At 44.4% G+C, this 27,394-nt stretch overlaps 1 protein-coding gene across 3 annotated transcripts in view; it reads left to right on the top strand.

Moving 5' to 3' along the window:
• The window catches only part of BUB1B (BUB1 mitotic checkpoint serine/threonine kinase B), a 287,868-nt gene that overhangs the window by 87,120 nt on the left and 173,354 nt on the right, over positions 1–27,394 (top strand). For all 3 annotated transcript variants that reach the window (XM_033953065.1, XM_033953063.1, XM_033953064.1), the window contains exons 6-7: positions 5,476–5,657; positions 22,506–22,693. In XM_033953065.1, the coding sequence (XP_033808956.1) occupies positions 5,476–5,657; positions 22,506–22,693 (370 nt within the window). The remainder of the gene's footprint in view (positions 1–5,475; positions 5,658–22,505; positions 22,694–27,394) is intronic.

Raw genomic sequence — 27,394 nt, 5'->3', positions numbered from 1 at the left:
AAAGCTGCTGGCATGGTGAAAAAAAAAAAAAAAGGGGACAGCTGCTACTGGACCTGGAGAGGGAGAAGGAGAGATGCTGCTGGGAGGGGGGAGGGAAAGGAGTCTGGGAAGCTGTTGGTTAAGGGGGAAAAAGGGACAGCTGCTACTGGACCTGGAGAGGGAGAAGGAGAGATGCTGCTGGGAGGGGAGGAGGGAAAGGAGTCTGGGAAGCTGCTGGGTAAGGGGGAAAAAGGGACAGCTGCTACTGGACCTGGAGAGAGAGAAGGAGAGATGCTGCTGGGAGGGGAGGAGGGAAAGGAGTCTGGGAAGCTGCTGGGCAAGGGGGGAAAAGGGACAGCTGCTACTGGACCTGGAGGGAGGGAGAAGGAGAGATGCTGCTGGGAGGGGAGGAGGGAAAGGAAAAGGAAGAGAATTACTGCTGGACAGGGGGAGGAGGGAAGGGAGAAGAAAAAAGGAAGAAAACAGCTTGCAGGGAGATTAGAGGAAGGGAAGGGGAGAGATAGGAATGAGATGGGAAGTGGGGTCAGCAGAGAAATTGAGAGGGACAAAGATGCTAGATCTGGTGTAGGAGAGATAAAAATGAAGAGAGCAGTGAAGCTGGAGTGAATTGTGTAAAAAGGAGAGAGGGGCATAGGCTGGATGGAAAGGGGAGAGGGGCATAGAAAGAAGACAAATACCATATGGAAGGGGCAGATGCTGGATTGAAGAGACAGAGAGGGCAGACGCTGGAAGGAAGAGAGTGAAAAGAAGATGAAAGCAGAAACCAGAGACAACAAAAGGTAGAAACAAATAATTTTATTTCTATTTTGTGATTAGAATATATCATATTTGAAATATATATCCTGCTAAAGACATAACTTTGGACTGCAGTATTCTGTTAGCATGATATTTCTATGAACTTGGCTTGTTCAGTTTTCTTGATAGTAAAGGGGATATATGTGAAGGGGAGGGGAGACAGGGGTTTTGTTGGTCCGTGCTCTGTTTATTTGTATTTATAAAATCACAATTGTTCAGAATATTGTTTCTTTTTATACTTTAATAAAATACGTTCAATATAAAATCATAATTGCGGCTTGTGCAGATGGGATCAGATGGTTTGCGGGGACCGAGCTCGCGGAGATGGAGGGTAAACGGGGTTTTTAAATTTTAGTCCTATTAGTTTGCCGGTCCACAAAGTAATTCTTTTATTTCTGCCGGTCCACGGGTGTAAAAAGGTTGAAGAACACTGACCTAAAGGACTTGACTCTAAACATATAGCCTTTATCATCAGTGCTGCATTACCTTGTTTTGTCTTTCTCATACTAAAAAATAAATAAATCAGAGTTTGAGGAGACAACAATCAACACTTAAGTATGTGCTTATCTCACCTCTGTCAGTGCCCTACAGGTGCCTTTCAGCACTATATTTCATGTCTTAAATGCCATATAAGTACCCCTGGGCACCAACCATCTGGATGCCTATCCATTGCTTTCTAACTTTATGAAGGGTCTCATGATGTGAAAGCCATTCGAACCTCCCACAGTTGTTTCAAACCTCTATAGGTAATCTTCACATGTTGAAGTCCCCATTTGAAGAACTTCTGACTTCATCTCTATAGTATTTAGACAGTAGTCTCCCTTTGAATCCCTTATGTGCACCAATTCAGTGAAATCCGACCTCTAACACATGATCCACTTTAATCATCATTTCTCAAGATGGAGTTCTTTTCACTCATCTCAACTTCCTACTAGAGGTAGTCTCCAATATTCATTTTAGCCATTCTATAGAGGTACCAAACTTCTCCAGACCACATTGTCTTCCTGGGAGAAGTGCACTTCATTTATTAGACTATAAACCTACTGCCTGCATTGAACTACACCTTTCCAAACTACAGCTCGTCTGTTACTGTCCTTTAATCCTAGACCAACAATTCAATCTCCCTATAGTTAATGGATAGCATATCATTCTGTCGTGCTTGGGCTGCCACTGGACAACAGCGCTCGAGCGCATGAATTAACAGCACTGGTAGCCTTGGCAGTTACTCCATTTCTTTTCCATTGTGGACATTTATGAAGCAGACTCTTAAGTTCCCACACCATGCTTTCACATTCCATATTTATCTGGAGCCTAATTCCAGAAGGGATAGTCAGTTCGGCCAAACAGTTCTACAAACATCCCCCCCCCCAAACAAACTTATTCTCTATTTAGTTGCCAGCTCCCTCCATACCGTTAGTAGTAGCTAGGGAGTCCCATCTGTGAGAATATTCTGCCTGCTTATCCTGGGATAAAGCACAGTTACTTACCTGTAACAGGTGTTATCCAGGGACAGCAGGCAGATATTCTGACTACCTCCCTCCTTCCCTAGTTAGTTTCTTAGCTTGTTTACTGAACTGATGGTCCCATGAGCCGATGTTAAGCGTGAAAGAATTTGCGCATGCGCAATATGGGTAGTCTTGAAACTTCTTGGAAGTTAGTGACAGTACACTTTTGCACTGTCCGTACTGGGCTCAATGGATGACATCACCCATCTGTGTAAATATCTGCCTGCTGACCCTGGATAGCACCTGTTGAAGATTTCCTGGAATTTGCAGGTGTGATAAGCAGTGTTCCCTCTAAGCGGGCGGGTGTTGTGAGCAAACTTTTTTCACCGTGAGCCAAAAATATCGGGCGCCAGCAAGTTATGAGCCAACTCGCCCGATTCTCCTCTCGCCGCCCTGCCATCTGCCGTACGCCTCTTCCGATCGTGCGCTGTGACGAGAAACGTGTGCGCTGCGATGTAATATTTTGTGCGCCAGCGCAGCTTAGCGGGAACACTGGTTCAAATGGTTTTATTTATTTCCCCAAATTTATTTTTGTTATACGCATTGAAAATATTTGATATTGCGTTTAAATCAAAATCTCAATAAACTTGAAACGAGTGCCCGTGAGATTGTGGGAGGGTTAAATACTCAAAACTTAGAAGTTTTTGCTACGCCAGCTTTCTGGTATCTTTACATACAGTGGCGTACCTAGCATATGTAACATCCGGGGCCCATCATTTTTTGGCACCCCCCCCCCATCTGTAAGAAAAACATGATTTTTAGTAACAAACCACACGTCACACATGAGTACCTAGGAAAAGGCAGCATCTTACATATTGCAGTGAGCAGTACATCAATACACCCATTGTAAAACTAAACAAGCCAGACCAGCACAGATCAATCCTACACCGTCAATCCTAACAGAAAACCATGTCTTTCGAACACACAGAACACAGAAAACACCTTCGCCTAGTAAGGAATATGTAATCACAAACTAACCCCTCCCTCTTTTACAAAACTGTAGTGTGGATTTTAGCTACGGAGGTAACAGCTCTGATGCTCATAAAATTCTGAGCATCAGAGCTGCTACCACCAAGGCTGGTGCTAAAAACGCTTCACAGTTTTGTAAAAGGGGGGATAAAATAAAAATACATAGACAAAGGTTAAATTGAACCAGCAAGAAGCTGGACTCTGCATACAATGCTTCACAGAAACAGTGACACATGTCTCCTAAAGCAATAAATAAATAGAAATTTTTTTCTACCTTTGTCTTCTGTGGTTTCTCCTTTCCTCATCTTCTTGTAACTCTCTTCCTTCCATCCACTGTCTGCCGTCTCTCTTCCCCTATATGGCATCTTCTCTCCTTCTATGCCCCTTCCAGAAACTGTATGCCTCCCCCTTCCTTTTCCCTTAGACTGGCATACCTTCCTCCTACGCTCCAAGCCCTGGCATCTCCTTTAATTCCCTCCCTCATCTTCCTTCTCCCTCCAGCTGGGTACCGCAACACTCTTCCCTGCAGCTCTGCACTTCCCCACAATTGCCATGCTTCGGTTCCTCTTCTTCCTTCCTTCCTCCCCCCCCCCCGCGGGACCCTGCGGCACCATCAACTCTTACTCCCTCTAATGTCGGCCCTGCAGCTCCAGACTTCCTCGCACCTTCTCCCCTCCCCCTTTGGATCGCTATTATTTTAAATGTTATAGCCGCGGAGCTGTATCCATCAGTGGAGATGTCTAACCTCGGCCTGCCCCGGAACTCTTACTGCAGCAGACGCCCGTCTAGGCAGGAACAGGAAGTCACTGTTGCAGTAAGAGTTCCGGGGCAGGCCGAGGTTAGACATCTCCACTGATGGATACAGCTCCGCGGCTATAACATTTAAAATAATAGCGATCCAAAGGGGGAGGGGAGAAGGTGCGAGGAAGTCTGGAGCTGCAGGGCCGACATTAGAGGGAGTAAGAGTTGATGGTGCCGCAGGGTCCCGCGGGGGGGGGGGGGGGAGGAAGGAAGGAAGAAGAGGAACCGAAGCATGGCAATTGTGGGGAAGTGCAATCCCCCCAATGCGTCCCCTTACCTTACCGACGCGTGTGTGCGCTGTGAAGAGAAACTTTGCGCTGCGATGTAATATTTTGTGCGCGAGCGCAGGCCAGCGCAGCTTAGCGGGAACACTGGTGATAAGGTGTCATAGATGTGAAAACTAATTAAGGATTAAGCTCACAGATTGGCATTCCTTGTCTAAATTGCTGTATCAGCACTCTAGCTATGCTACAGAAGTTCAGAAGGTTGATTTTTGTGACTCTTTAAGACATAGTCAAATTTATGTACCATTCTTCATATACATCCATGGAGTTTATAGATAAGGTTCTCAGAGGAACAGGAAACTTGGGTTTTTTACAGAGAGAATCTGTTCCTTGTAGATTAGAACATACAGTGCTAATTGGGAGGTTATACAGAAGTTAAGATGTGTCTGCAGGATGTAGATGTCAAAAGTTAGGATTTTTACTGGCTTTTTATTGACATGATTGATGTCTGAAAAAGTCAGAGATCAAAAGTGATTTAGAAAGAAAAAGTGAAACACTGCCACCTGCTGGACTTAATATTAGAATGGACTTAACATTTTAAAATTAAGGATTTAAATATAACATTAACGTAAGACATTTTTGGAAAGGAAGTCATGTGATCAACTGTGCCATTGTATTCTAAAGCATGATAATTACTACAAATGATGTCACATAGGGTATAAATCTGTTTGTCCTTGCTTTCTCCCTTTGAAGAGCATTGAAATTATGATGGCTTGCTCTTCCCAGGCATAGGAGAACTGTTAATAAATCCTATTTAATTATTACATGGCTTTTCCTCATGTCTGTTATTTGAATTCACAGAACGGAGTCTCTAGCCCAGTCATGTGGGAAAGAGAATCCATTCTGGCAATTCTTTTGGCCTCGATGTTCAGGTCTTCCTGCCTAGCTTGAACACACCTGTTACAGGTAAGTAATTGTGCTGTACATGTACAGTTTAGACTGTAAAGTTAGGTTTATATTTTCAAGCTTATTTTGAACTAACATAGTAGATGATGGCAGATAAGGATATAAATGGTCATTCCATCTTTCAATTCTACTAGATTTTCTGTAGTAGCAACAGGTTTTGGTGGCTTTGGGCTGCCACTGATTGCAGTCTGTGTTCAAATTCCTTTCTTGTTTAGACAGTTCCAGACACGTGTGGCTCAGCAGGTGTTGCAGGGAATCTCTGAGGAAGGTGGTGCAGATGCAGCAGATGCTGGTTTTCTTGAGACCTCTGATCCACAGAGGGTCTTCTTAGCAGTCCTGAAGGGCAAAGGAAAGAAAAAACAGGCTCCAGTTAACCGTACCACTGATGTAGTAAAACGTAAGTAAACATGGGGTGCTGCTGAACGTAAAAAGAAATTGGAAAGCAGTGTGTGTACTCCCCCACCCCTCTTTTATTGTTTTAATAACACTTAATTTAACACAAAAATATGCTGCCATAGAAGCAACTGGGAGTGATTTTAAAACATTGAATTGGAAAAAAAAAAACTACTGATCTTAACTTAGAAGTACTATATAAATCTAAACTCACTGGGGAGTTTTTTTGTTTGTTTTTTTAAAGAGTGTAGCTGGTTTTCTCCAAGGAACAGTAGGACATCATTTGCCACATAAGGGATGGATACAGATGCTACCCATTAGTGCTGCCCGATTCAGGAAAATAAATTTCGATTCGATTCAGCCTATTGAATAAATTTTTTGATTCAATTTTCCTGCTCAATTGGGTGTTTTTTCCAAACATCCTGGTGGGTTTATTTTATAGCCTCTTCACCCCTTTGCCCTCTCCTACCCACACTGGCACTGTGGTGTAAACAAAATAAGCAAACAAAAAGACATTTTCTCTCTTTGCTAAATCCTAGCTCACATTTGTGGTCTAACACCAGCTCTGGCAGGATACACATTTCAAATCTGACATTGTAATCACAAAACAGAAAATAAAATTATTTTTTTCTACCTTTTGTTGTCTGGTCATTATTCAAAACATGTTGGTCCCAGGCTCTGGTTGTCTTTTGATAACTTGCTTGCCAGGGTCTCCTTCTTTCTCCATGCTAACCATCCATCTTCCATCTCTGTCCTCCCCTTCCATTTCCCTTCCCTCCCCCAGAGGTCTGACATATTTCCTTTTTTTCATCTTCATCCCTGCAGCTGCAGCGATGGACCCCACCATCCCCAGATCCACCATCTCTCCTTTTCTCAACTACCCTTCATCCAGCATCTCTCCTTCCTTCCCCATCACCCCAGGATCCACCAGCTCTCCCTTTCTCTTCCCAACTACCCTCCTATCCCCCCTCCACACTAGCCTTTGTGTCCAACTTCTCTCCCTTTCTATTCCTTCCCTCCCTAAATCCCATTGTCCAACATCTCTCTCCCTCTTCTCTGCCTTTAGACCCATTTTATCTTCCCTCCCTCCCTCCCAGTCCGGTATATGCATGTCTCTTTGAACCCCCCCTTCTCTCCCTCCATGTATTTCTACATCAGGGCCCCCTTCCCTGAAGGCCTACATGTTCCCCCAGCTTCCCCTGAAGGCCTAGCCACCTGAAGGCCTGCATGTTCCCCCAGCTTGCCCTGAAGGCCTGCCCCCCCCCAAAAGCCTACATGTTCCCAAACTTCCCCTGAAGGCCTGCCCCCCCCTTGAAGGCCTGCATGTTCCCCCAGCTTCCCCTGAAGGCCTGGCTCACCTCCAAAGGCCTACATGTTCCCTCTGGCAGAGAGGGCAAAGCCATGGATTGCTTTGGCAAACGCCTTTATCAAAATGCCATGTTGGCCATCCGCTCTGGCAGCTATAATTTTCATTTTTCCTTTTACCTCAAGCAAACAGATTTCACTTTTCCAGAAATGCATCCCAGAACGCAAGCTTCCTGCTTTTCAACATCATATTTCTGATCTGTTTCAGCTGAGGAAATATATGGTATGTTCTACTTACGACACATACCATGAGACGTCTGGCCTGTCTTCGTGTTTCAGAACTTGACGTGAACCATCAAGATGGGCTAGCAAATGCTCCGTGTCTTGGAGATGAGCTTTTTGGTCCCTGCATGGACATGGCTACACAGAAGTTGATGGGATACTGGTCAAGCCTAAAAAGAAGCCCCCATCTCCTCGTCCTTTCAGACTGGCTTCTTCTTACCAACGTAGGTTTATTGCTAAGCCTGCAACTCCTGCACAGTCTCAACCCAGAAGGCAGAAGCAGCAATCTCGTCAACAACCAAAACAGGCTGCTTCCTAAAAACCTACACAGCCTTTTTGACATGTTTATTCAGGGCATAGCCACAGTCAGCATTTTACAGCCTCTGCCTTAGCCCATCGGAGGCCCTCTCTAACTTCTCATTACTCATTGGGAGCTCATCACATCAGACCTCTGGGTCTTTACAAAAGTCAATCAAAGGTGGGGGGTAAATTTTCCTAATTTTTATAGGTATCATCAATTCTATATTTTGCGTCAAGGTATGTATTGGATCATTCCAGAGCTCATGGAAAAGTTCCCAGATTGGTTGACGTTGGAATGGCAACTCATATTCCCTCTGAAATTAAGCCATATTCTCAGTATCAAAATGCCTAGATTATATAAAGAAAACAGAATATTAGTAGATACATGGAAAACGTTACGTTATGTTAATAACTTAACACCAATCTCGATATTTAAATCAACATATCAGACCCTATGGCTAAACTTCAAGATTTGAAATGGTGGATTTAAGGTCATCTGGAAATATTGGATGAGGGCAGGTATACACACTTTAGATGATGTTATTTCTAATGCTAAGCTGCTTGAATTTTCACAATTGCAACACAAATATGGTCTTAATAAATCACAAAATTATAAGTGGTTGCAATTGAAGCAGGCCATTCAGGTAGGGTTCCCCGAATGGAAAAGTCTTAGTGATCAGTATAGTTTGCCGTTCTTGTGTTTTCCAGTGGACTTTCTGGGACATCAGGCCCCTCAATGGTATAAATTAATATCTGGATTTTTAAATAAAATACCAAAAACTGGTCTTCAGGATATTTGGAGCATTGAGATTAAGAATCAAATTAATGCGTCTCAATGGCCACGAATTTGGTCTTGGTGGATAAGATGTATAGAGGGGTATAATCGAAAGGGATGTCTAAGTCCGTTTGCGTCTAAGTTGCAAGTCGTCCAAACTAAAAAAACAGCCTAGGACACATTTCGAAAAATACATCCAAAATTTTTTTTGTTTCGAAAATAGTCTAACTATACATCCTGCTGATCTGATCGTCCAAGCCGCTAAATCGTCCATCTTTATACCACATTTCCGTCCAAGTCAAAAATGCCTAGAACAAGCCCTCTTGGATGTAGGAGGGGTTTGCAAAGTGATGGACTGCACACCCAGATATGGCACTTAAATAGTGGGGTACCTTACATCAGTGGTTCCCAACCCTGTCCTGGGGACCACCAGGCCAATTGGGTTTTCAGGATAGCCTTAATGAATATGCATGGAGCAGATTTGCATGCCTGCCACCTCCATTATATGCAGATCGCTCTCATGCATATTCATTAGGGCTATCCTGAAAACCCTACTGGCCTGGTGGTCCCCCAGGACAGGGTTGGAAACCACTGCCTTACATGGCACTGTTGTGAACTTCACAAAAAGGGTGCCATGTCTTCTCCTCACTACAGCTCCCTTATAGGTCATGGTGAGCCCCCCAAACCACCTCCAGAATCCCCTAGACCCACTTATCTACCACCCCAATAGCCCTTATGGCAGCAGGAGCCACTTATATGCCAGTAAAAAAGTTTTTGGGGGTGTATAGGGGAGTGCACATGTTTCAGTATCAATGCAGTGATTACAGGGGCTTATGGGCATGGGTCCTCCTCTCTATGGGTCCCTAACCCACCCCCAAGATGACTTAAGCCGCCTCTGTGCTGGACGACTAGGCTTTCCTATGCCAGGTGGCCAGGTGACGATGGTCCGGAGGCTGAATTTTAAAGGTGTGATTAATATTTTTTTGGGGGGGGTCGGTGATCACTGGGGTAGTGTGTGGGGGTCTGTTTTATATGTTTGTAGTGCTTATCTGGTGACTTTAGGTGGGTTTTTGTGACTTAGACCATGTTTTAGATGGTCTAAGTCACAACGTCCAAGTTCCGTCTATCCTGGGCTGTATAACTTTCGGTTATACATGCTGTACGACTAAGTCTAAGTCGGCCCATGTCCCGCCCTACTCCCGCTCTCGACACTCCTCCCGAAAGCCCCGTTTAGCTTTGGTCGTTCAGCGGCACTATGAAGGCCTAGGTCATTTAGAAATACGTCCGAAACCCGTTTTTATTATCGGCACTTGGACGTTTTGGGGAAATGTTCGTCCAAGTGCCGACTTAGGCCGGTTTTTGGACGTTTTTCTCTTTCGATTATGAGCCCCATAGTGTCTGCATCTATGAGACAAACTTGGGTTTTTCTTTTACATAGAGCGTTTTGGACCCCAGCTGGAAAGGAGGAGGCAGTAACAGGAGCAGCGTTCTTTAAGCACTTTTTAAACTACTTTCTTTAGTACTTTAAAGGAGAAGAGGCAAACGCGGTCGCAGGTAGGCAGCGTGGGGTAGGCGAGACCTAGCTCCGCCCACCCCCTGCGCGTCACCAACTCCGCGACTCGGCTCCCCCTTAAAGGGGAGAGCGCCAACGGCGCGCGGCCGTGCGGCGAAGGCGAGCGGCAAAGGCGCTCGCCTTAGCGAGAGCGCCTTTGCGAAGACGCCTTAAGAAAGAGCCAGGAAGGTAGGACAACAAATTAATTTAACAATCTCAGACGATTGATTGGGACAAAGGGAGGAAAACTAATTGGTAGGAGGATTTGCTGATACTTATTGGCACAGAGGGACAATACATATAGTACACATACAGCACAGGCAGCTTCGAGGAGGAACAGGTTATGAGCAACCACGGAAACCAGAAGATGAGCTTTCCAGTCTTCTGCACCGGCTGCAGTATGTAAGAGTACCTCCCCTCGGGGACTATGGCATACATTTGCAGCCGGTGCAGGGAGCTGGAAAGCCTGAAACAGCAAGTCTGGCTGCTGGAGGGAACGGTGAAGGAACTGGAAGAACTGCTCAGCATTAAAGAGGCAAATCGCACACAGGGGAGGTCGATTGTGGAGTCTAGCACTAGTGAGGAGATTCAAGAATTGGAGAGATACATCGAAGATGCCCACCATCAGATTGTGGAGACCCCAGGGCTTGAGAGCAGCATCCGAAAAATCCAAGAAAGAGAAGGATTTGAAGAAGAAAGGGGCACCAATCAAATCAGCACAGACGACAGACCATCTGAGGATATGACACAGATGACAGAAGATATGACTTACGCCGAAGATACGTACTTAAGACCCCCGAGGAACCTCCAACTAAAGAAGATTGGGATTATAGTCGGAAATTCTATAATAAGAAATGTGGACAGCCACATTGCGGGAGGAAGGGAAGATAGAATGGTCACCTGCCTGCCTGGAGCAAGAGTGAAGGATGTGGCCAGCAGGGATCACCAGGATTTTAGATGGAGCAGGAGGAAAGGATACGGCTGTGCTTATCCACGTAGGAACCAGCGATGTATGCGGACGGAAGTATGACAGGGAAGATATGAAAGACCAGCTTCGCTCACTGGGAAGGAAGTTGAAGGTCAGGGAGGTGAAGGTGGCTTTCTCGGAAATTCTTCTGGTACCAAGAGCGGACGAAAGGAGACAGGATGAACTGAGAGCGGTGAACGCCTGGATGAGGCGTTGGTGCGAGGAAGAGGGTTTCGACTTCGTGCGAAACTGGACAACTTTCTGGGGAAAAAGCAGGTTCTATAGAAAGGACGGACTACATCTCGCAAAGCAGGGAGCGAGGGTCCTGGCTGAGAATATAAAGAAGTCCATTGAGAAGGCTTTAAACTAAAGTTCTGGGGAGAGCCGACAGTCGACAACCGGTCGATGGCACGGACACCAGGATATCCTGTTGAGGTAACTCCAAGCAATCACACTGATATAGGGCAAGAACCGGAAGATACTTCAAGAGCCGAAGAAGAAGATCAAATGGATACAAAAAAGGATGTGAGGGCCTGTAAATCCAGTAAATTAGTGCATTTTAAATGTATGTACACGAATGCCAGAAGCTTAGGAAACAAAATGGGTGAGCTGGAAGAATTAGCAAGAAGAGAACAACTCGATATCCTAGGAATAACAGAAACATGGTGGAATGAAGAGAATGAATGGGACACGGCATTGAAAGGATATAGACTATATAGAAGAGATAGGTTTGAGCAAAAAGGGGGGGTATTGCCCTGTATGTCCAAGAAGACATAGAGTCGGTTAGTGAAGGAGATACAGAAGTAAATGGTAAACTAGAGTCACTCTGGATAAAGATTCCTGGACGAAAGGAAGCAGGCACACGAATTGGTCTTTATTATCGACCCCCGGGACAGACCGAGGAAACAGACATTGAAATGATGGAAGAAATTACTCAGAGAAGTAAATCGGGAAATACAACGATCATGGGAGACTTCAACTTTCCGGGGATCAACTGGAAATTGGCAACATCAAACTGCGGCAGGGAGTTAAAATTCCTTGAAATGTTAGGTGATTGCTTCCTTGAACAAATGGTAAGAGATCTGACAAGAGGAAATGCAATCCTGGACTTAGTCATAAATGGCATTGCTGGAAGGGCAGCAGATGTAGAAGTTACGGCCCCTCTAGGGACAAGCGATCACAATATGATCAATTTTACCATTGGCATCGGAAAAGAGAAACCAATCAAGACTAAAACCACGACCTTCAACTACAAAAAAGGAAATTACGACAGCATGAGAACTTTGGTTAGAAAACAGCTAAAGAAGGGCATAGCAGACATCCAAACAGTTGAACAAGCATGGTCTCTACTGAAAAACTCCATCATAGAAGCACAGAATCTACACATTCCGAGGATAACCAAAGGAAGGCGTAAAAAGAAAAATGGTGAACCAGCTTGGTTATCCAAAGAGGTAAAAGACGCAGTGAGGGAGAAGAGGAACTCGTTTAAAAAATGGAAACGAGAAAAAACGATGGAAGCCTGGAACTGTCACAAAATTGACCAAAAAAGGTGTCATAAAGTGGTAAGAGACGCCAAAAAAGTCTATGAGGAGAAGATAGCGCATGAAGACAAAAACTACAAGCCCTTTTTTAGATATATAAAGGGAAAGAAACCAGCAAGAGAGGCGGTAGGACCTCTCGACGATCATGGAAAGAAAGGGTCAATTAAAGAGGATAAACAGGTTGCCGACAGGTTAAATACATTCTTTGCCTCAGTCTTCACAAATGAGGACACTTCAATAATGCCGGACACAGGGAAGATATTCACCGGGGCCACAGAGGAAAGCCTAACAACAGTGAAGGTGACGCTGGACATGATTTACTCCCAGATTGACAAACTAAAAAGCGACAAATCCCCTGGACCGGATGGAATTCACCCGAGAGTTTTAAAGGAACTCAAGGAGGAAATTGGCGATCTATTACTAAGAGTGGCTAACATGTCAATTAGAACTGGACAAATAGCAGAAGACTGGAGGATAGCTAATGTCATCCCAATTTTCAAAAAAGGATCAAGAGGGGATCCAGGAAACTACCGACCTGTGAGCCTCACATCGGTTCCAGGGAAAATAATTGAAACACTAATCAAAGAGAACATTGTACAACACTTGGAAGACCACAATCTAATAAGGGATAGTCAACACGGTTTCAGGAAAGGGAAATCATGTTTGACAAACTTACTACAATTCTTTGAGAAAGTGAACAAACAAATGGATGGTGGAAAACCAGTGGATATAATTTACTTGGACTTTCAGAAAGCATTTGACAAAGTCCCTCATGCAAGGCTTATGAAGAAACTAATAAGCCATGGAATTGGAGGAGAAGTACACAGATGGATCGGCAAATGGCTGGAAAACAGAAGGCAATGGGTTAGCATAAATGGGAAATTCTAGGACTGGGAGAAAGTGACTAGTGGCGTGCCCCAGGGCTCGGTTCTTGGGCCTATCTTGTTCAATATTTTTATAAATGACCTGGAAGAGGATACATCATGCAATATAATTAAGTTTGCAGATGATACAAAACTATGTCGGGCGGTTGGCTCTCAAAGGGACTGCGAGGACCTCCAGAAAGATCTGAACAAGCTGGAAACGTGGGCGATAAAGTGGCAGATGAACTTTAATATAAACAAATGCAAGGTGATACATCTAGGAAAGAAAAACAAGGAACATGAGTACAGGATGTTGGGGGTGAAGTTAGCAAAAAGCGAGCAGGAAAGGGATTTGGGGGTACTGATTGACAGTACCCTAAAACCATCGGCACAATGTGCGGCAGCGGCGAATAAAGCGAACAGGATGTTGGGCATAATTAAGAAGGGGATTACGAGTAGAACGGAAGAGGTCATAATGCCACTTTATAGAACAATGGTCCGTCCACACTTAGAATACTGTGTCCAACACTGGTCTCCATACCTTAAAAAAGATATAACTCTGCTGGAAAAGGTGCAAAGGCGAGCCACGAAACTTATCAAAGGAATGGAAAAATTTGACCTACAAAGATCGACTCAGGAAGCTGGGGCTGTTTACCCTTGAGAAGAGAAGACTAAGAGGGGATTTGATAGAGACTTTTAAAATATTAAAAGGATTTGATAAAATAGACCAAAAAGAAGCATTACTTAAATATTCTGATGTGACGAGGACAAGAGGACATAGACTGAAACTGAATGGCAGCAGGTTTAGGACAAATGTCAGGAAATTCTGTTTCACACAGCGCGTGGTGGGTGCTTGGAATGCACTCCCGGAGGAGGTTGTGGAGGAGACTACTGTTCTGGGATTCAAACGCAAGTTGGATGCACACCTTCTTGCATATCATATTGAGGGATACGGTAAATCCAGGTCTCCAAAAAGGAGTACCTAAATGGGCCGCCGCGTGTGCGGATCACTGGACTAGATGGACCTCGGTCTGATCCGGTGAGGGTGTTTCTTATGTTTACAGAAATTAGATAGTTCTAAATCTAATAGATGTTGGAACTGTCATCTCGAAGCTGGAACATTAGATCATTTGATATTCTATTGTCCAATGATTCTTGCATTTTGGAAATCAATATGGCGTCAAATAAATTGTATGTTGGAAAATCCAGTGGCATTATCGTATGATACTGTCCTGTTTGGCATGTCAATGAGAGCTAAGAGTCAAATATCATCTAAAAATAACAGACTTTTACTTATTATGACAGGGGTTACCATACAACAGATTACGAGTAACTGGAAAAACTGAAAGAGACTTAATTACAGTTTCTGGTGGAACTCTTTATGCCACATTTATAAAATGGAAAGGATAATAGCCACACAGCAGGGGAATTTTAAAAAATTTCAGAAAATTTGAGAGCCATTAACAAAATATTGTAATGATTGAATATTATATTTCCCCTTAAAAATACACATCCAAGAGGGGGAGGGGAGTTCTATGGTTTGAATATTAAATAAAGTATATTAGATTGAAGTTTATGATAGGTTGTATTGAATTTAAAGAATGTAATTAATTAGGGGGGAGAGGGATAAATTCTAATATGAAATTTAATAGAATATTAAGGCCCTGATTCTCCAAAAGTGCGTCCCGATTTTAGGTGAACCCAGACACCATTCACATACCCTCCAATCAGAGACATCAAATGGAAAAAACTGTACGATGGCCTTCTAGCCACATAGGCAGCAAAACTAGATTACCAACTCTTTAATCTACTAATTGCGACCCCAGACTACAAAACTTTCAGAATAGAAATAAAAACTGTGCTATTCAAGAAATTCATGAAGACTAACTAACACCGAATGAAACATTTCAATCCTCTGAAGCAACCTGCTCTACTTTGTAACACCTCTGGACATGTCCAGAAATCCTCTTCTGTAATCCGCCTTGAACCGCAAGGTAATGGAGGAATAAAAATCACTAATGTAATGTCTTCACGAAGTGCCTGATTGTAGAGGCCGCATCTCTCAGATCACACGGCCTCCAAGTCTTTCCTTACCTGGACGACTGGTTGATCAAGGCTGTTTCATCTCAGGAAGTGGTCCAAACAACATCTCAGACCATTTCTTTTCTTCAGGTTCTAGGATTCGAATTAAACTTCCCCAAATCATTTCTTATTTCGACTCGACATCTTCAGTTCATTGGAACTATCCTAGACAGCACTCTCATTAGAGCGTTTCTCCCTCCGGATTGCCTCCAGGCTCTCGTCTATCTTTGTCAGCAAATGCTCTCTCTTCACTCCATCTCTGCAAGATACATGATGGTTCTTCTGTGCCACATGGCTTCCACTGTCCATGTGACACCACTGGCAAGGCTACATCTTTGCATTCCTCAGTGGACCCTTGCGTCTCAGTGGTCTTAAGCGACAGATCATCTCTCACAGCATATCTCTTCTGCAGTCGCTTCAATGGTGGATGACCTCCTCCAGTCTATCCAGAAGTCTCCTTTTTCATGTACCCCCTCATCACAAGGTACTCGCCACAGCTGCATCTCCTTATGCTTGGGGGACACATATGGACGACCTTCAGACCCAGGGTCTATGGACCGCCAAAGAACGGAAATTTCACATCAGTTTCTGAAGCTCAGAGTGAAATATTATGCCCTCAAAGCTTTCCATCTTCTCTACCCTCAAGTCCAATGTACTACATAAACAAGCAAGGAGGTACGTGCTCTCTCCTGTTATGTCAGGAGGCCCAGAAAATCTGGATTTGGGCGACGGCGCCAACCTTTTCTTAAAAGGCTATCTACATTCAAGGGGAGAAGAATTCCCTAGCAGACAACCTCAACAGAATTCTTCAACCTCACGAATGGACTCTCAACTCTGCAGCTCTCCAGCCAATATTTGCTCAATGGGGCACTCCACAAGTGGACTTGTTTGTGGTTCCCCCACAATCACAAGTTGCCCCAATTTTGCTCCAGATTTTACTCTCCTCTGTCTGAAAGCCGATGCCTTTCCCCTGGATTGGACGGGTCTGTTTCTCTATGCATTCTCTCAGATTCCTCTCATTCCTCAGATTCCAACTTATAGTACAATCCCTAATACTAGGTATATTGGACTACTGCAACATCCTCTTCCTTCCTTGCCCTGCAACTACGATCAGACAACTCCAAACAATCCAAAATACAGCTTTGAGACTCATCTACTCATTGAAAAAACATGACCACATCACTGAAGCCTTCATCAACTCACATTGGCTTCCAATCCAAGAAAGAATCCAATTCAAATTCTACTGCATATTATTTAAAACCCTACACGGAGACAGCCCATCATACTTGAACAATCGCCTCATCCAAGCACCCACTACAAGACACAGAAAAACGCACTCCCCATTCATACCCCCCCCAATCAAGGAAGTAAAAAGAACAAAACTACACGACGGCCTCCTAGCCACCCAAGCCGCAAGGCTGGACAACAAGATCTCCAACCTCTTGATGACCACCCCAGACTATAGGACGTTCAGAAAAGAATTAAAAACCACACTTTTCAAGAAATTCCTGAAGCAGCAATAACATCACGACCGTTTAATAACTCTAAAACTGACATTTGATCTACCCATTACTGCACTAATAATAACAAAAGAACTTCCACTATGACCACCTATTAACTCTTTTACAAACCACCTCACCCTCAACAACCCGCTAAATGTTTATAAGATCTACAACTTACCTCTCTTGCTAATCATTGTAACACTGTTTTTTTTTAAAATTAACCTTTTGTAATCCGCCTTGAACCGCAAGGTAATGGCGGAATAGAAATCCCTAATGTAATGTAATGTTGAGGACTCTGTTCAAATGAGTGGTAACCACCATGATTCTCATTGCTCCTTGGTGGCCCAGGCAACATTGGTTCTCTCTTTTCCTTCAGCTCAGCTCCTGGGAGCCCATACCTCTTCCGGTTTTTTCTCCTCACTCAGTATCAGGAATCACTTCTAGAGAATGACACGGGGAAAAAAATTCGTCCCCGTCATTGCCTCATCCCCGCGACCACCGACCCTGTTCCCGCCCCGTTTCCCCGACCACTGTCCTCGCCCCGTTCTGTCCCTGCAACCATTGTCCCTGCCCCATCCCCGCAGCATCCGTACAAGCCTCAGTACTGCAATATTTAGCTTATTTCTTCCTTATAAATCAAAGTTCTGACTGCTGAACTTGAGAAAGAGATGTTCAGCTGGCAGGGCTTTGTTTATAAATTTTTATCAATACAACTAATATGCTACTTTATCCTAAAGCAAAAAAATAAATAAATATAAAATTTTTTTTTTTCTACCTTTGTTGTCTGGTTTCTGCTTTCCTCATCTCCTCATTCATTTCCTTCCATCCACTGTCTTCCATAAGCTCTGTTACTCTGTCTCTCCCTTCCATCTCTCCCTCCACCCCTACCCCAATTGGTCTGCCACCCATCTTCCTTCCGCTCCCCCTATAGTCTGGAATCTCTCTCTTCCCCATTTCCCTTCAGCATTTTCCTCCCCACCCCACCTTCCCCAGTTCCCTTCAGCGTCTGTTCCTCCCCACCCCACCTTTCCCAGTTCCCTTCAGCGTCTGTTTCTCCCTTTCTCCCTCCCTGCTCTTTAGCTTTGCATCAGGCAATTTCTCTAAATGTGCTTCCTACCAGCAGCCGGAGCGTTGAAATTGTGTTGAAATCTCTGATGCAATTTCCGACCCTCCTCTCAGCTCCAGGGCGGCGTTGCCTTGTTTGTTTAAAAAAACAAAACGAGAGAGGGCAGTTGGGCATTTGTCTCTCCCAGGGCAACAGTTATGTTTTGTTTGCTTTGGGTTTTTGTGGTTGTCTTCTGGAGTCAGGCAGCTGGATAGTCTTCCTCAATGGGAGGGGGGGGGTCACTGAGCTTGGGTGCTTTGCTGCTTCCTTGAGGTTTCTGGGGGCAGCACTTCAGGCTATCACAGCTTCTTCCTGATTCCTTTCATTCTGCTGAAAGCAATCTTTTGACACACCTTCTAGTTCTGGCAGACCCATTTCATTGTTTCCCTATCAGGGGTCAGTTGGCCCTCTGTCCTGCTGTGCTACTATTTAGCCTTTCCCTTCTCTCTTGGCTAAGATGAGAGTGCTGCCGTAAGTCTGCTTGGGCACTTTCCTTTTGTTGTGGGGTTGGGGGAGGGAATGCTATATATTGGCGCAGCTGAGATGCTAGCCCAAATTCTGATGGCTCCCTGGGTGCTACAAGCATGGGTTTTAGAGCTTTGTCTAAATCTTGTGTGCCTTTTCCTGCTTCAAGTGTATGCCTTGTGCTGTCTGGAGGGAGTTCTCTTAGAATGGCACTTCAGAGATGTCCCAGATAGCAAATGCTTTTAGGTTAGCATCCTATTGGCTCATAGGTCTCTGCAATTCTTAGGTCTCCGCTGCTTTCTTGACATGAGGTGGGGTGGGGGGTAGAGGGGAATGACTTTTTTTTTTTTTTTTTTTGCAGGTGCTTAATACAGTTAAGAACATAAGAACATAAGAAGTTGCCTCCGCTGAGGCAGACCATAGGTCCATCCTGCCCAGCGGTCCGCTCCCGCAGCGGCCCATCAGGCCCATTGCCTGAGTAGTGGTCTATACCTATCTATACCCTTCAATCCCTTTTTCTTCTAGGAATCTATCCAAACTTTCTTTGAAACCATTTAATGTTTTCTTGTCTACAACAGCCTCTGGAAGCACGTTCCATGTATCCACCACCCTCTGAGTGAAAAAGAACTTCCTAGCGTTTGTTCTAAACCTGTCCCCTTTCAATTTCTCCGAGTGCCCCCTTGTACTTGTGGTGGTCCTTAATTTGAAAAATCTGTCCCTGTCTACTTTTTCTATGCCCTTCAGGATCTTGAAGGTTTCTATCATGTCTCCTCTAAGTCTCCGCTTTTCCAGTGAGAAAAGTCCCAACTGCTTCAACCTGTCGGTATATGGGAGATTTTCCATTCCCTTTATCAGTTTAGTTGCTCTTCTCTGTACTCCCTCAAGTACTGCCATGTCCTTCTTGAGGTACGGCGACCAGTACTGGACACAGTACTCCAGATGCGGCCGCACCATCTGGAGTACTGTGTCCAGTACTGGTCGCCGTACCTCAAGAAGGACATGGCAGTACTTGAGGGAGTACAGAGAAGAGCAACTAAACTGATAAAGGGAATGGAAAATCTCCCATATACCGACAGGTTGAAGCAGTTGGGACTTTTCTCACTGGAAAAGCGGAGACTTAGAGGAGACATGATAGAAACCTTCAAGATCCTGAAGGGCATAGAAAAAGTTCTTGCAGTACTCTCAGGGCCTCACCTGCTATTGTACCAGACATCTCCTGTCTTGGAGGCTGTATTTGTAGTTCTCCCCTGTTTTGGAGACTGCTATGGCATTGCTCTCTTGGCACAATTGATCATGACTTCCCTGCTGCTTCAACAGTGCTCTTTTGTCCCAGATATGCTTTAGCGAAGCTCTACCTGCTACAGTGCTGCTTTGGTGGCCCTCTCGGGTCTCAGTGGTTGCTTGCACAGCTCTCTCCTGTCTTGGAGGCTGAGTTGATGGTCTAGAGCAGCTCCTTCACTGTTTCTGGAGGCTGCTCCGACTGTGTGTGAGGCATCCTTGGCTCAGATAGGGTTGTTGTTGCACTCCTGGTTTGGCTGGGGGGAGATTTCCTGCTGATACAGCATGGATTTATCTTTGGATGTTGAGTGCTCCTCTGCTCACTAAATGTAGAGCATGACTCATCAGCCTGAATAGAGGAAAATAAGGGCTCCCCACATAGAGTGCGCCTCAGTAGAGAAAGAATTCTACAAGCGATGACAGAGATAAGCTGTAGACCACCTATGTGCTCCATTAAAGGAGATGGGATTTGTCATAAACTACCTAAAATCCTACTTCCTTCCTGCTCAGTAATTGGAATTTATAGGAGCCAGCAGGTCATAACTTGGCAGATGTTGAAATTGTTGGGTCACATGGTTTCCATAGTGCACATGACACCCATGGCACATTTCAATTTGAGAGAGGCATAGTAGACTCTAGCTTTCTAGTGGCCATTGGGGAACCTAGTGAGCATCATTTATCACTCCTGCTCTAAAAAAAAAAAAAAAAAAAAGTCATTCTTGTGATGAACAATTCTATGCATTCTGGTTATGGGACTTCCATTCTAAATTTCTCTTCCTCACAAGATGCTGACAGAACCTGGGCTGGGAACTCATGTAGATGGACTATGCATCCAGGGCCACTGGTCTGCTCAAGGGACTCAGCTGAGCATAAGTCTCCTGGAGCTGAGTGATACAGGGTTCCATGCTAGGAATCACCACCCAGGAAAAGGATTTAAATGTCATCGTTAAGAATATGATGAAACCCTCTACTCAATATGTGGCTAAGAAAGCAAATGTAATGTAAGGAATTATTAGGAAAGAATGGAAAACAATGATGAAAATATTATAATGTGTAGGAATACCACACAGGAAACATACACACGCAGTCTTAGAGTCGGGATGGAGGCGCTCCCTAATTAATGGTCTCTCACCCTTTTATTGAGAATCTTAGCTCCATTAATTACTTAGCTAATGCTCTACAAGGTTATAATTTCATAATGCATTTACAGTGAGGATTAGACCAAGGTAACTTATTGTTTACATATTTCATGTGCTTCTCAAAGCTACTATCTCATGTGACATATGAATACATAATAACAGTTATAATAAAGTGATTCCCAATGTGTACATTTCTGATATGTCTCAAATCTTACTATAGCATGTGACAGTCTAAAGGTTATAATGCATGCTCCTTAAGCTCTCTTGATTAGCCTTAAGCTCAGGTCTGCTTTAGCACATAGGCAAAGTCTGATTGTTGCCCATATAAGGGATGCTTAAACAAGATAAGATAAGAGTAAACCTGTGGCAAGAGTCTTGTGACAAAAGGGGAGGGGGGAATGCCTCAGCATTCTGTCTCAAGGTGCAAACCTTTTTCCTTGCTTTGTCAAGAGGGAAAGAGAAATGATTCTTTTTTCTACACAGGACCTCACAGGGCCTAGATCCGTACTCAGACCTGGCCTGGTTCAGAACTGCCTGTGTGCTGACCTTGCCTGTGTTCTGATGCCCTGGATCATAACTTATCCAGAACTCCAACCCTACAATAATGCCTTTATATTGCTCTATAGTGTGGCCTCACCTCAAATACTGTGTGCAGTTCTGTTCGCCATATCTCAAAAAAAAATATAGCGGAATTAGAAAAGGTACAGAGAAAGGCAGTGAAAATGGTAAAAGGGATGGGATGACTTCCCTATAAGGATATGGTAAAGTGACTAGGGCTCTTCAGCCTGGAGAAGAGATGAGATATAATAGAGATCTATAAAATACTGAGTGGAGCGGGTAGATGAGTTACTTGTTTTCCTTTTCCAAAAGCTACTAAGTAGAGAATGTAATACAAACAGGAGAAAATATTTCTTTGCAACATGCAATTAAATCTGGAATTTGTTGCCAGAGAATGTGGTGAAAGCAGTTAGCTTAGCAGGGTACTTATTCTAGCTTAAGCAGCGTAAAATGTTTTACTATTTGGGATCTTGGCCACTGTTAGAAACAGGATACTGGGCTTGATGGACCTGCGGTCTGTCCCAATATGGCAATGCTTATGTTCATTTGGAACGAAAGGCTCTCAGATCAGCTGATGCACTAAACTATTCTAATCCATACAGAAAATAAGGTTATTTCTGTAGTAACTGGAATTGTGGGCTCCATGCCATTTTTATGCTCCATCTACATTTTGGTCTGTTTAATTTCCTTGAAGGATTTGGTGTGTCCTGAGGGATTAATCTTGGCTTTGGTAAAATATACTGAATGGCTCCAGTCTGCATCTGCTCTTATGCTAATGATATCACAGATAACTTTTTCTCTATCTTCATCTGCTGCTTGAGGGATATAAATGAACTGGTTTAACAGGAATTGAGGAAAAGAAATTAACAGGTAAGTTTGAATTTCAATTTGTGATCTGAAAGCAATGAGGTAGCAGGAAAGCAGAATTAGCTACATTTTTGCATTGAAGCTCTCCATTTTCTGTATCATTTTATTGCCTTTATCCATCAAATCAATGTTTCCAAATAATAAAATTCAGTTCAGTGGTATTAGAAGTCATGATGTTGGAAATGTTGATGTAAGATGAATGTATATGATCTTTGTACTTGAGGTAAATGGCATGTTCTACTTGTGACATCTCTTCTGGTTTTAATTCTAGCTCTCAATGTACAGTTACCACCACCTCAGCAGGTCCCAGGGTCCTCGCGCTTTAAGGTATTTGATGAGAATGTTGTTACTACCCCAGGAGCTGAACTTCATTCACTGACCCCGCAGCCATGGGCAGCCCTACCACCAGCTAAAGCTAAAGAGAATGAGCAGAGGGCAGGACCTTGGAACTCTGGACGGGTGAGCACTAGAGGAAAATTTGACTTGGTTTGAGAGGGGGCACTGTTCTAACTTGTCCTAGGTGACGTTTTTAACCCTCTTTTAAAGATATCCAATGAATGTTCATTAGATCAGTCAGGTATGCTTCTAGGACTGGGTTAAGAAATACTGAGGAAGAGAATGAAGATCTTGGCAGGCAGAAAAAGATAAGCTAAGCTGTGTAAAAGTCTTTGTACAATTATTCATTCAAAGTCACTGTATTCTCTAGCTCAGTGGTCTCATGCGGCCCGCCAGGTACTATTTTGAGGCCCTCGGTATGTTTATCATAATCACAAAAGTAAAATAAAGCAGGTTCTTGATCATATGTCTCTTTAGCTATAAATTACAATATTCTTATTAAGACTTAGCCAAAAGGAAAGATTTATAAACGATAAAGAGTTTTATGTCGTGCAAAATTGTCATTTCTTTAATAAGACATTAACTATTTTTTCTGAGGCCCTCCAAATACCTAGAAACCCAAAATGTGGCCCTGCAAATGGTTTGAGTTTGAGACCACTGCTCTAGCTGGATAGAATATGGAATACAATGCAGATTTATTTTCAGCTTTGATTTATATCTAGTACTGGAATAAATTTTGCTTGAGAAAATAGTGATAACGTGTACGTGTAATGGTGCAATTTTTGCCACCTAAAATAAATGAGATTAGAGACAAAATTATGGAGGAGGATGACATTAAGGTGGGCGAGCACAATGAAGGAGGAATAAGGTGCTGGTTGATGATGGGGGGCAAAGATGGTGAGAAAAAGGAGATAATAGAAATTCTTGTACAAATCCCTCTGGAGGCTGAACTCGTGGGTTATGCATCTATTCCAGCCTTGGCTGCAGAACTTAGAAATAAAACCAACCAACCCCCCTTGAAGCTCAGTTTGTTTCTGCAGCCTTGCTGAGAACTTCTAGTTTCTTTTGCTTGTGATTTTATTTCTCAATTCCTAGTCTTTTATTTTCTTTAGTGCCGCGGGTATTGCCCAAGTGCTGCAGATTCACTCTGAGAGTATTCCTTCAACGGGAGATTGCAGACTTTTTTTTCCCTTAAAGCTTGTCTGCTTCTGGAGAGTGCTCTTTAAGCTTGAACTGCAGTAAGCCCTTTAGATCAGTGGTTCTCAACTCTATCCTGGAGGACCACCAGACAGTTGGGTTTTCGGGATAGCCCTAATGAATATGCATAAGAAAGATTTGCATATAATGGAGGTGACAGGCATGCAAATCTGCCCCATGCATATTTATTAGGGCTATCCAGAAAACCTGAGGGCTGGTGGTCCTCCAGGATAGGGTTGAAAACCACTGCTCTGGACAGCCTGCAGATTGGATTGGGTCTCTGGGTTCGGGAGCCATCTTTCCCCTGGTTTGTCCACAAAGGGGTAGAGTGTAAGTTTCTATGATTCCGTGGAGATATGCCAGGATCAGAACCAGACTGTGTCTTCCTTAATTCCCCTGAGGGGTCCTGGTGATTGTGATCTGTGGTGACAGGGAAGGTGAAACGGTCAGAAGATCTGAAAAATCAGTTTAATCAGCTCCTGAGGTACTGATCTCTCTGTGCTTGCACTGTGTATTGCTGGCTTCTATTGAAAAATGCATTGCAGCACATGTCTCTGTGGTGTCTGTGAGTCACACAGAGTTTGCCGATTTTAGGAGGTGCGCAAATCGGGGTCTTGCCATTTTTCGCGTTTTCCTGTGTTTTTTAATGACCATTTTTCAGTCAAAATCAGCATTCGTGGCAGCCATCTTGGATTTTCTTCAAAGTTTTAAAAAAGTATATTTTATCCCAGGGCAAGCAGGCAGCGTATTCTCACATATGGGTGACTTCAACCACAGAGCCCGGATGCAGACAGCTTCACAAGCAAACTTGCTTGAAGAACTTTTAGAAAGCTTGCGACTGCCGCACCGAGGTAGGGCATGTGTCTCCTCAGTTCTAAATTTTCCGTGGAGCTAAGAAGCACTAGTTTCAAGGCTCTGCGCGAGAGTTACTTCTACTTGTGCCTTCTCTCATCGTGGCTCGTGTATTTTCTTTACCGGGTTGCTGTGTTTTCTGCGCGTTTGATTAAAAAAAATAGTTTTGTTTTTTCGATCGTGTCATGGTGGGGCCTACTCTGCGGCCTCAGCTTGCGGACTTCGATTTAGCTTTGGCTGTGTTTCATTCCATGTCCTGGCCGGTCACAGGGTTCAAGAAGTGTAGCCGGTGTCAATGTGCGATCTCCATCACTGACCCACATAATGGTGTGTACAGTGTTTAGGACCTGATCATCGTCCAGAGTCGTGCGCCCGCTGTGCTGCACTTCAAAATCGAGCCCTTAAACGTCATCGAGTTCAGATTTAGAAAATCTTCGGGGGAATGGATCTGTCTTCAACTAAAACTTCGACCCCGATTCTGGCCCCGACCTCAACTCCTTCAAAGTCTTCTACGGGGCTAAAACCTTCAACCTTGACCTTGCTCAAACCTTCCTCGATGGGGAAGTCTTCGTGGAAATCAGCTAAATCTTCTCCCGAGGCACCGTTATCCTCAGTGTCTCCATCAGGTAAGATAGCTAAGCCAACCCCTCCGGACATTCCACCCTTAGAACCGATGGGTCCGAGGCTACCCAGGAAACATGCCTCAAAATCAAGGCAACACTCTTCCTTGAGGTCACCTTCCTCAGAGTCTATAGCCACACCAATTGTACCAGATCCTTTTATTTCAGTGCTGGCTTTGCAGAATATGTTGGAAATTATTCTGCATCAGGAGTTTGTGCAGAATGATCTCGAGGCACTCACAAGGACTCAACTGCTTGTAATACTGCTGATTGCTCAGACTGGACTGCAGGAAGCAGGGTCGAGGCAGGAGTCAATTTGGCAAGCATGTTAACCCAGGACAAGCAGGCAGGTATTCTCACTAATGGATGACGTGATCCAACGGAGCCCTGATGCGGACGCCTCACAAGCAGTCTTGCTTGAAAAAACTCGAAGTTTCAAGTCGCCCGCACTGTGCATTCGGCGACTTCAAAAGGTAGTGGTTAACAGTACCCCCTCCAAAACGTCAGACGTGACCAGTGGAGTACCACAGGGCTTGGTCTTGGGCCCGATTCTATTCAACTTATTCATAGATGATATGACCCAAGGGCTTAGAGGAAAAGTATCTTTGTTTGCCGATGACGCCAAACTATGCAACATAGTAGGCAAAAGCATTTTGCCTGACAGTATGACGCAGGACCTATTACTACTGGAACAGTGGTCATTGACTTGGCAGCTATGCTTTAATGCTAAAAAGTGTAAGGTAATGCACCTGGGTAAGAGAAATCCATGCAGTACTTACACACTAAATGGGGAGACCTTGGCTAGGACCACGGCGGAACGTGATTTAGGGGTGATCATTAGTGATGACATGAAGGCTGCCAATCAAGTGGAGAAGGCTTCCTCCAAGGCAAGGCAAATGATGGGTTGTATCCATAGGGGTTTTGTCAGCAGGAGACCTGAAGTGATAATGCCACTGTACAGATCCATGGTGAGACCTCATTTGGAGTACTGTGTTCAATTCTGGAGACCACACTACCGGAAGGATGTGCGGCGACTTGAGTCGGTTCAGTGAATGGCCACCAGGATGGTCTCGGGGCTCAGGGATCTCACATATGAAGAAAGGCTAAATAAATTGCAGCTGTACTCACTAGAGGAACGAAGAGAGAGGGGGGACATGATTGAGACGTTCAAATATGTTACGGGCCGTATCGAGGTGGAAGATGATATCTTCTGTCCTATAGGTCCTTCGACCACCAGAGGGCATCCGCTAAAAATAAGGGGAGGGAAATTTCGTGGTGATTCCAGGAAATACTTCTTCACAGAAAGGGTGGTCGATCATTGGAACAGTCTACCTCTGCAAGTGATCGAGGCCAGCAGCGTGTCAGATTTTAAGAGAAAATGGGACATTCACGTGGGATCTCTAAGGGAGTAAAAGTCAGGGGGGTGGGCCATTAGAGTGGGCAGACTTGATGGGCTATAGCCCTTTTCTGCCGTCATATTCTATGTTTCTATGAGTGCCTTCCCGCCCAGACCAGGACGTGTCTCCTAAGTTCTTACTTTTCCGCGGAGCCGAGAAGTCCGTCTTCGACTCTCTGCGTGAAGTTTTTTCACTTGTGCCTTCTAAAGTCCGCGGTTTTAGGTTATTTTTCTCTTAATCACTGATTTTCGTAGTTCTTTCTTGTTTTCAAAAAAAATAATAATAATTTCTTCCATCCGTTCGACCGGGCAGGCCACGTGGACGCAGCCCCGCGGCTTCCATCTTGCGGCAGAGCTTTTCTGGCCTATGTCCCGGCCTATCACCAGTTTTAAAAAGTGTGCCAAGTGCCAGCGTGCGATTTCGCTAACGGACCCTCATCAATGCTGTATTTGGTGTCTCGGACCTCAACACCTTCTGAAATCGTGCCGGCCTTGCTCCACACTCACCGCATGTGCTTTCAAGCGTTGTTGCATCTTGTGGGAGTCGCTGTTCAGCATGGAGTCCTCGACGGAGCAGTCTTCATCGAAGTGCCCTTCACCTTCGACATCATCCGCTGCACCCCAGCCTTCCACCTCTGCGGCGCCAAGTCTCATCAAGCCTGCATCGTTCGTGCTGGCTCCGACTCCAGCGCCCACTGCGATGCCTTCCTCGGTCTCTTCAGGTCAGGTAGCACAGCAGCCTATTCCACCGGTAGTGCT

The sequence above is a fragment of the Geotrypetes seraphini genome, chromosome 7 (genome assembly GCF_902459505.1).
Source record: "Geotrypetes seraphini chromosome 7, aGeoSer1.1, whole genome shotgun sequence".
NCBI classification, from domain to species: Eukaryota; Metazoa; Chordata; class Amphibia; order Gymnophiona; family Dermophiidae; genus Geotrypetes; species Geotrypetes seraphini.
Note: the sequence above shows the minus strand (reverse complement) of the source record. Positions and strands in the feature narration are given on the sequence as shown.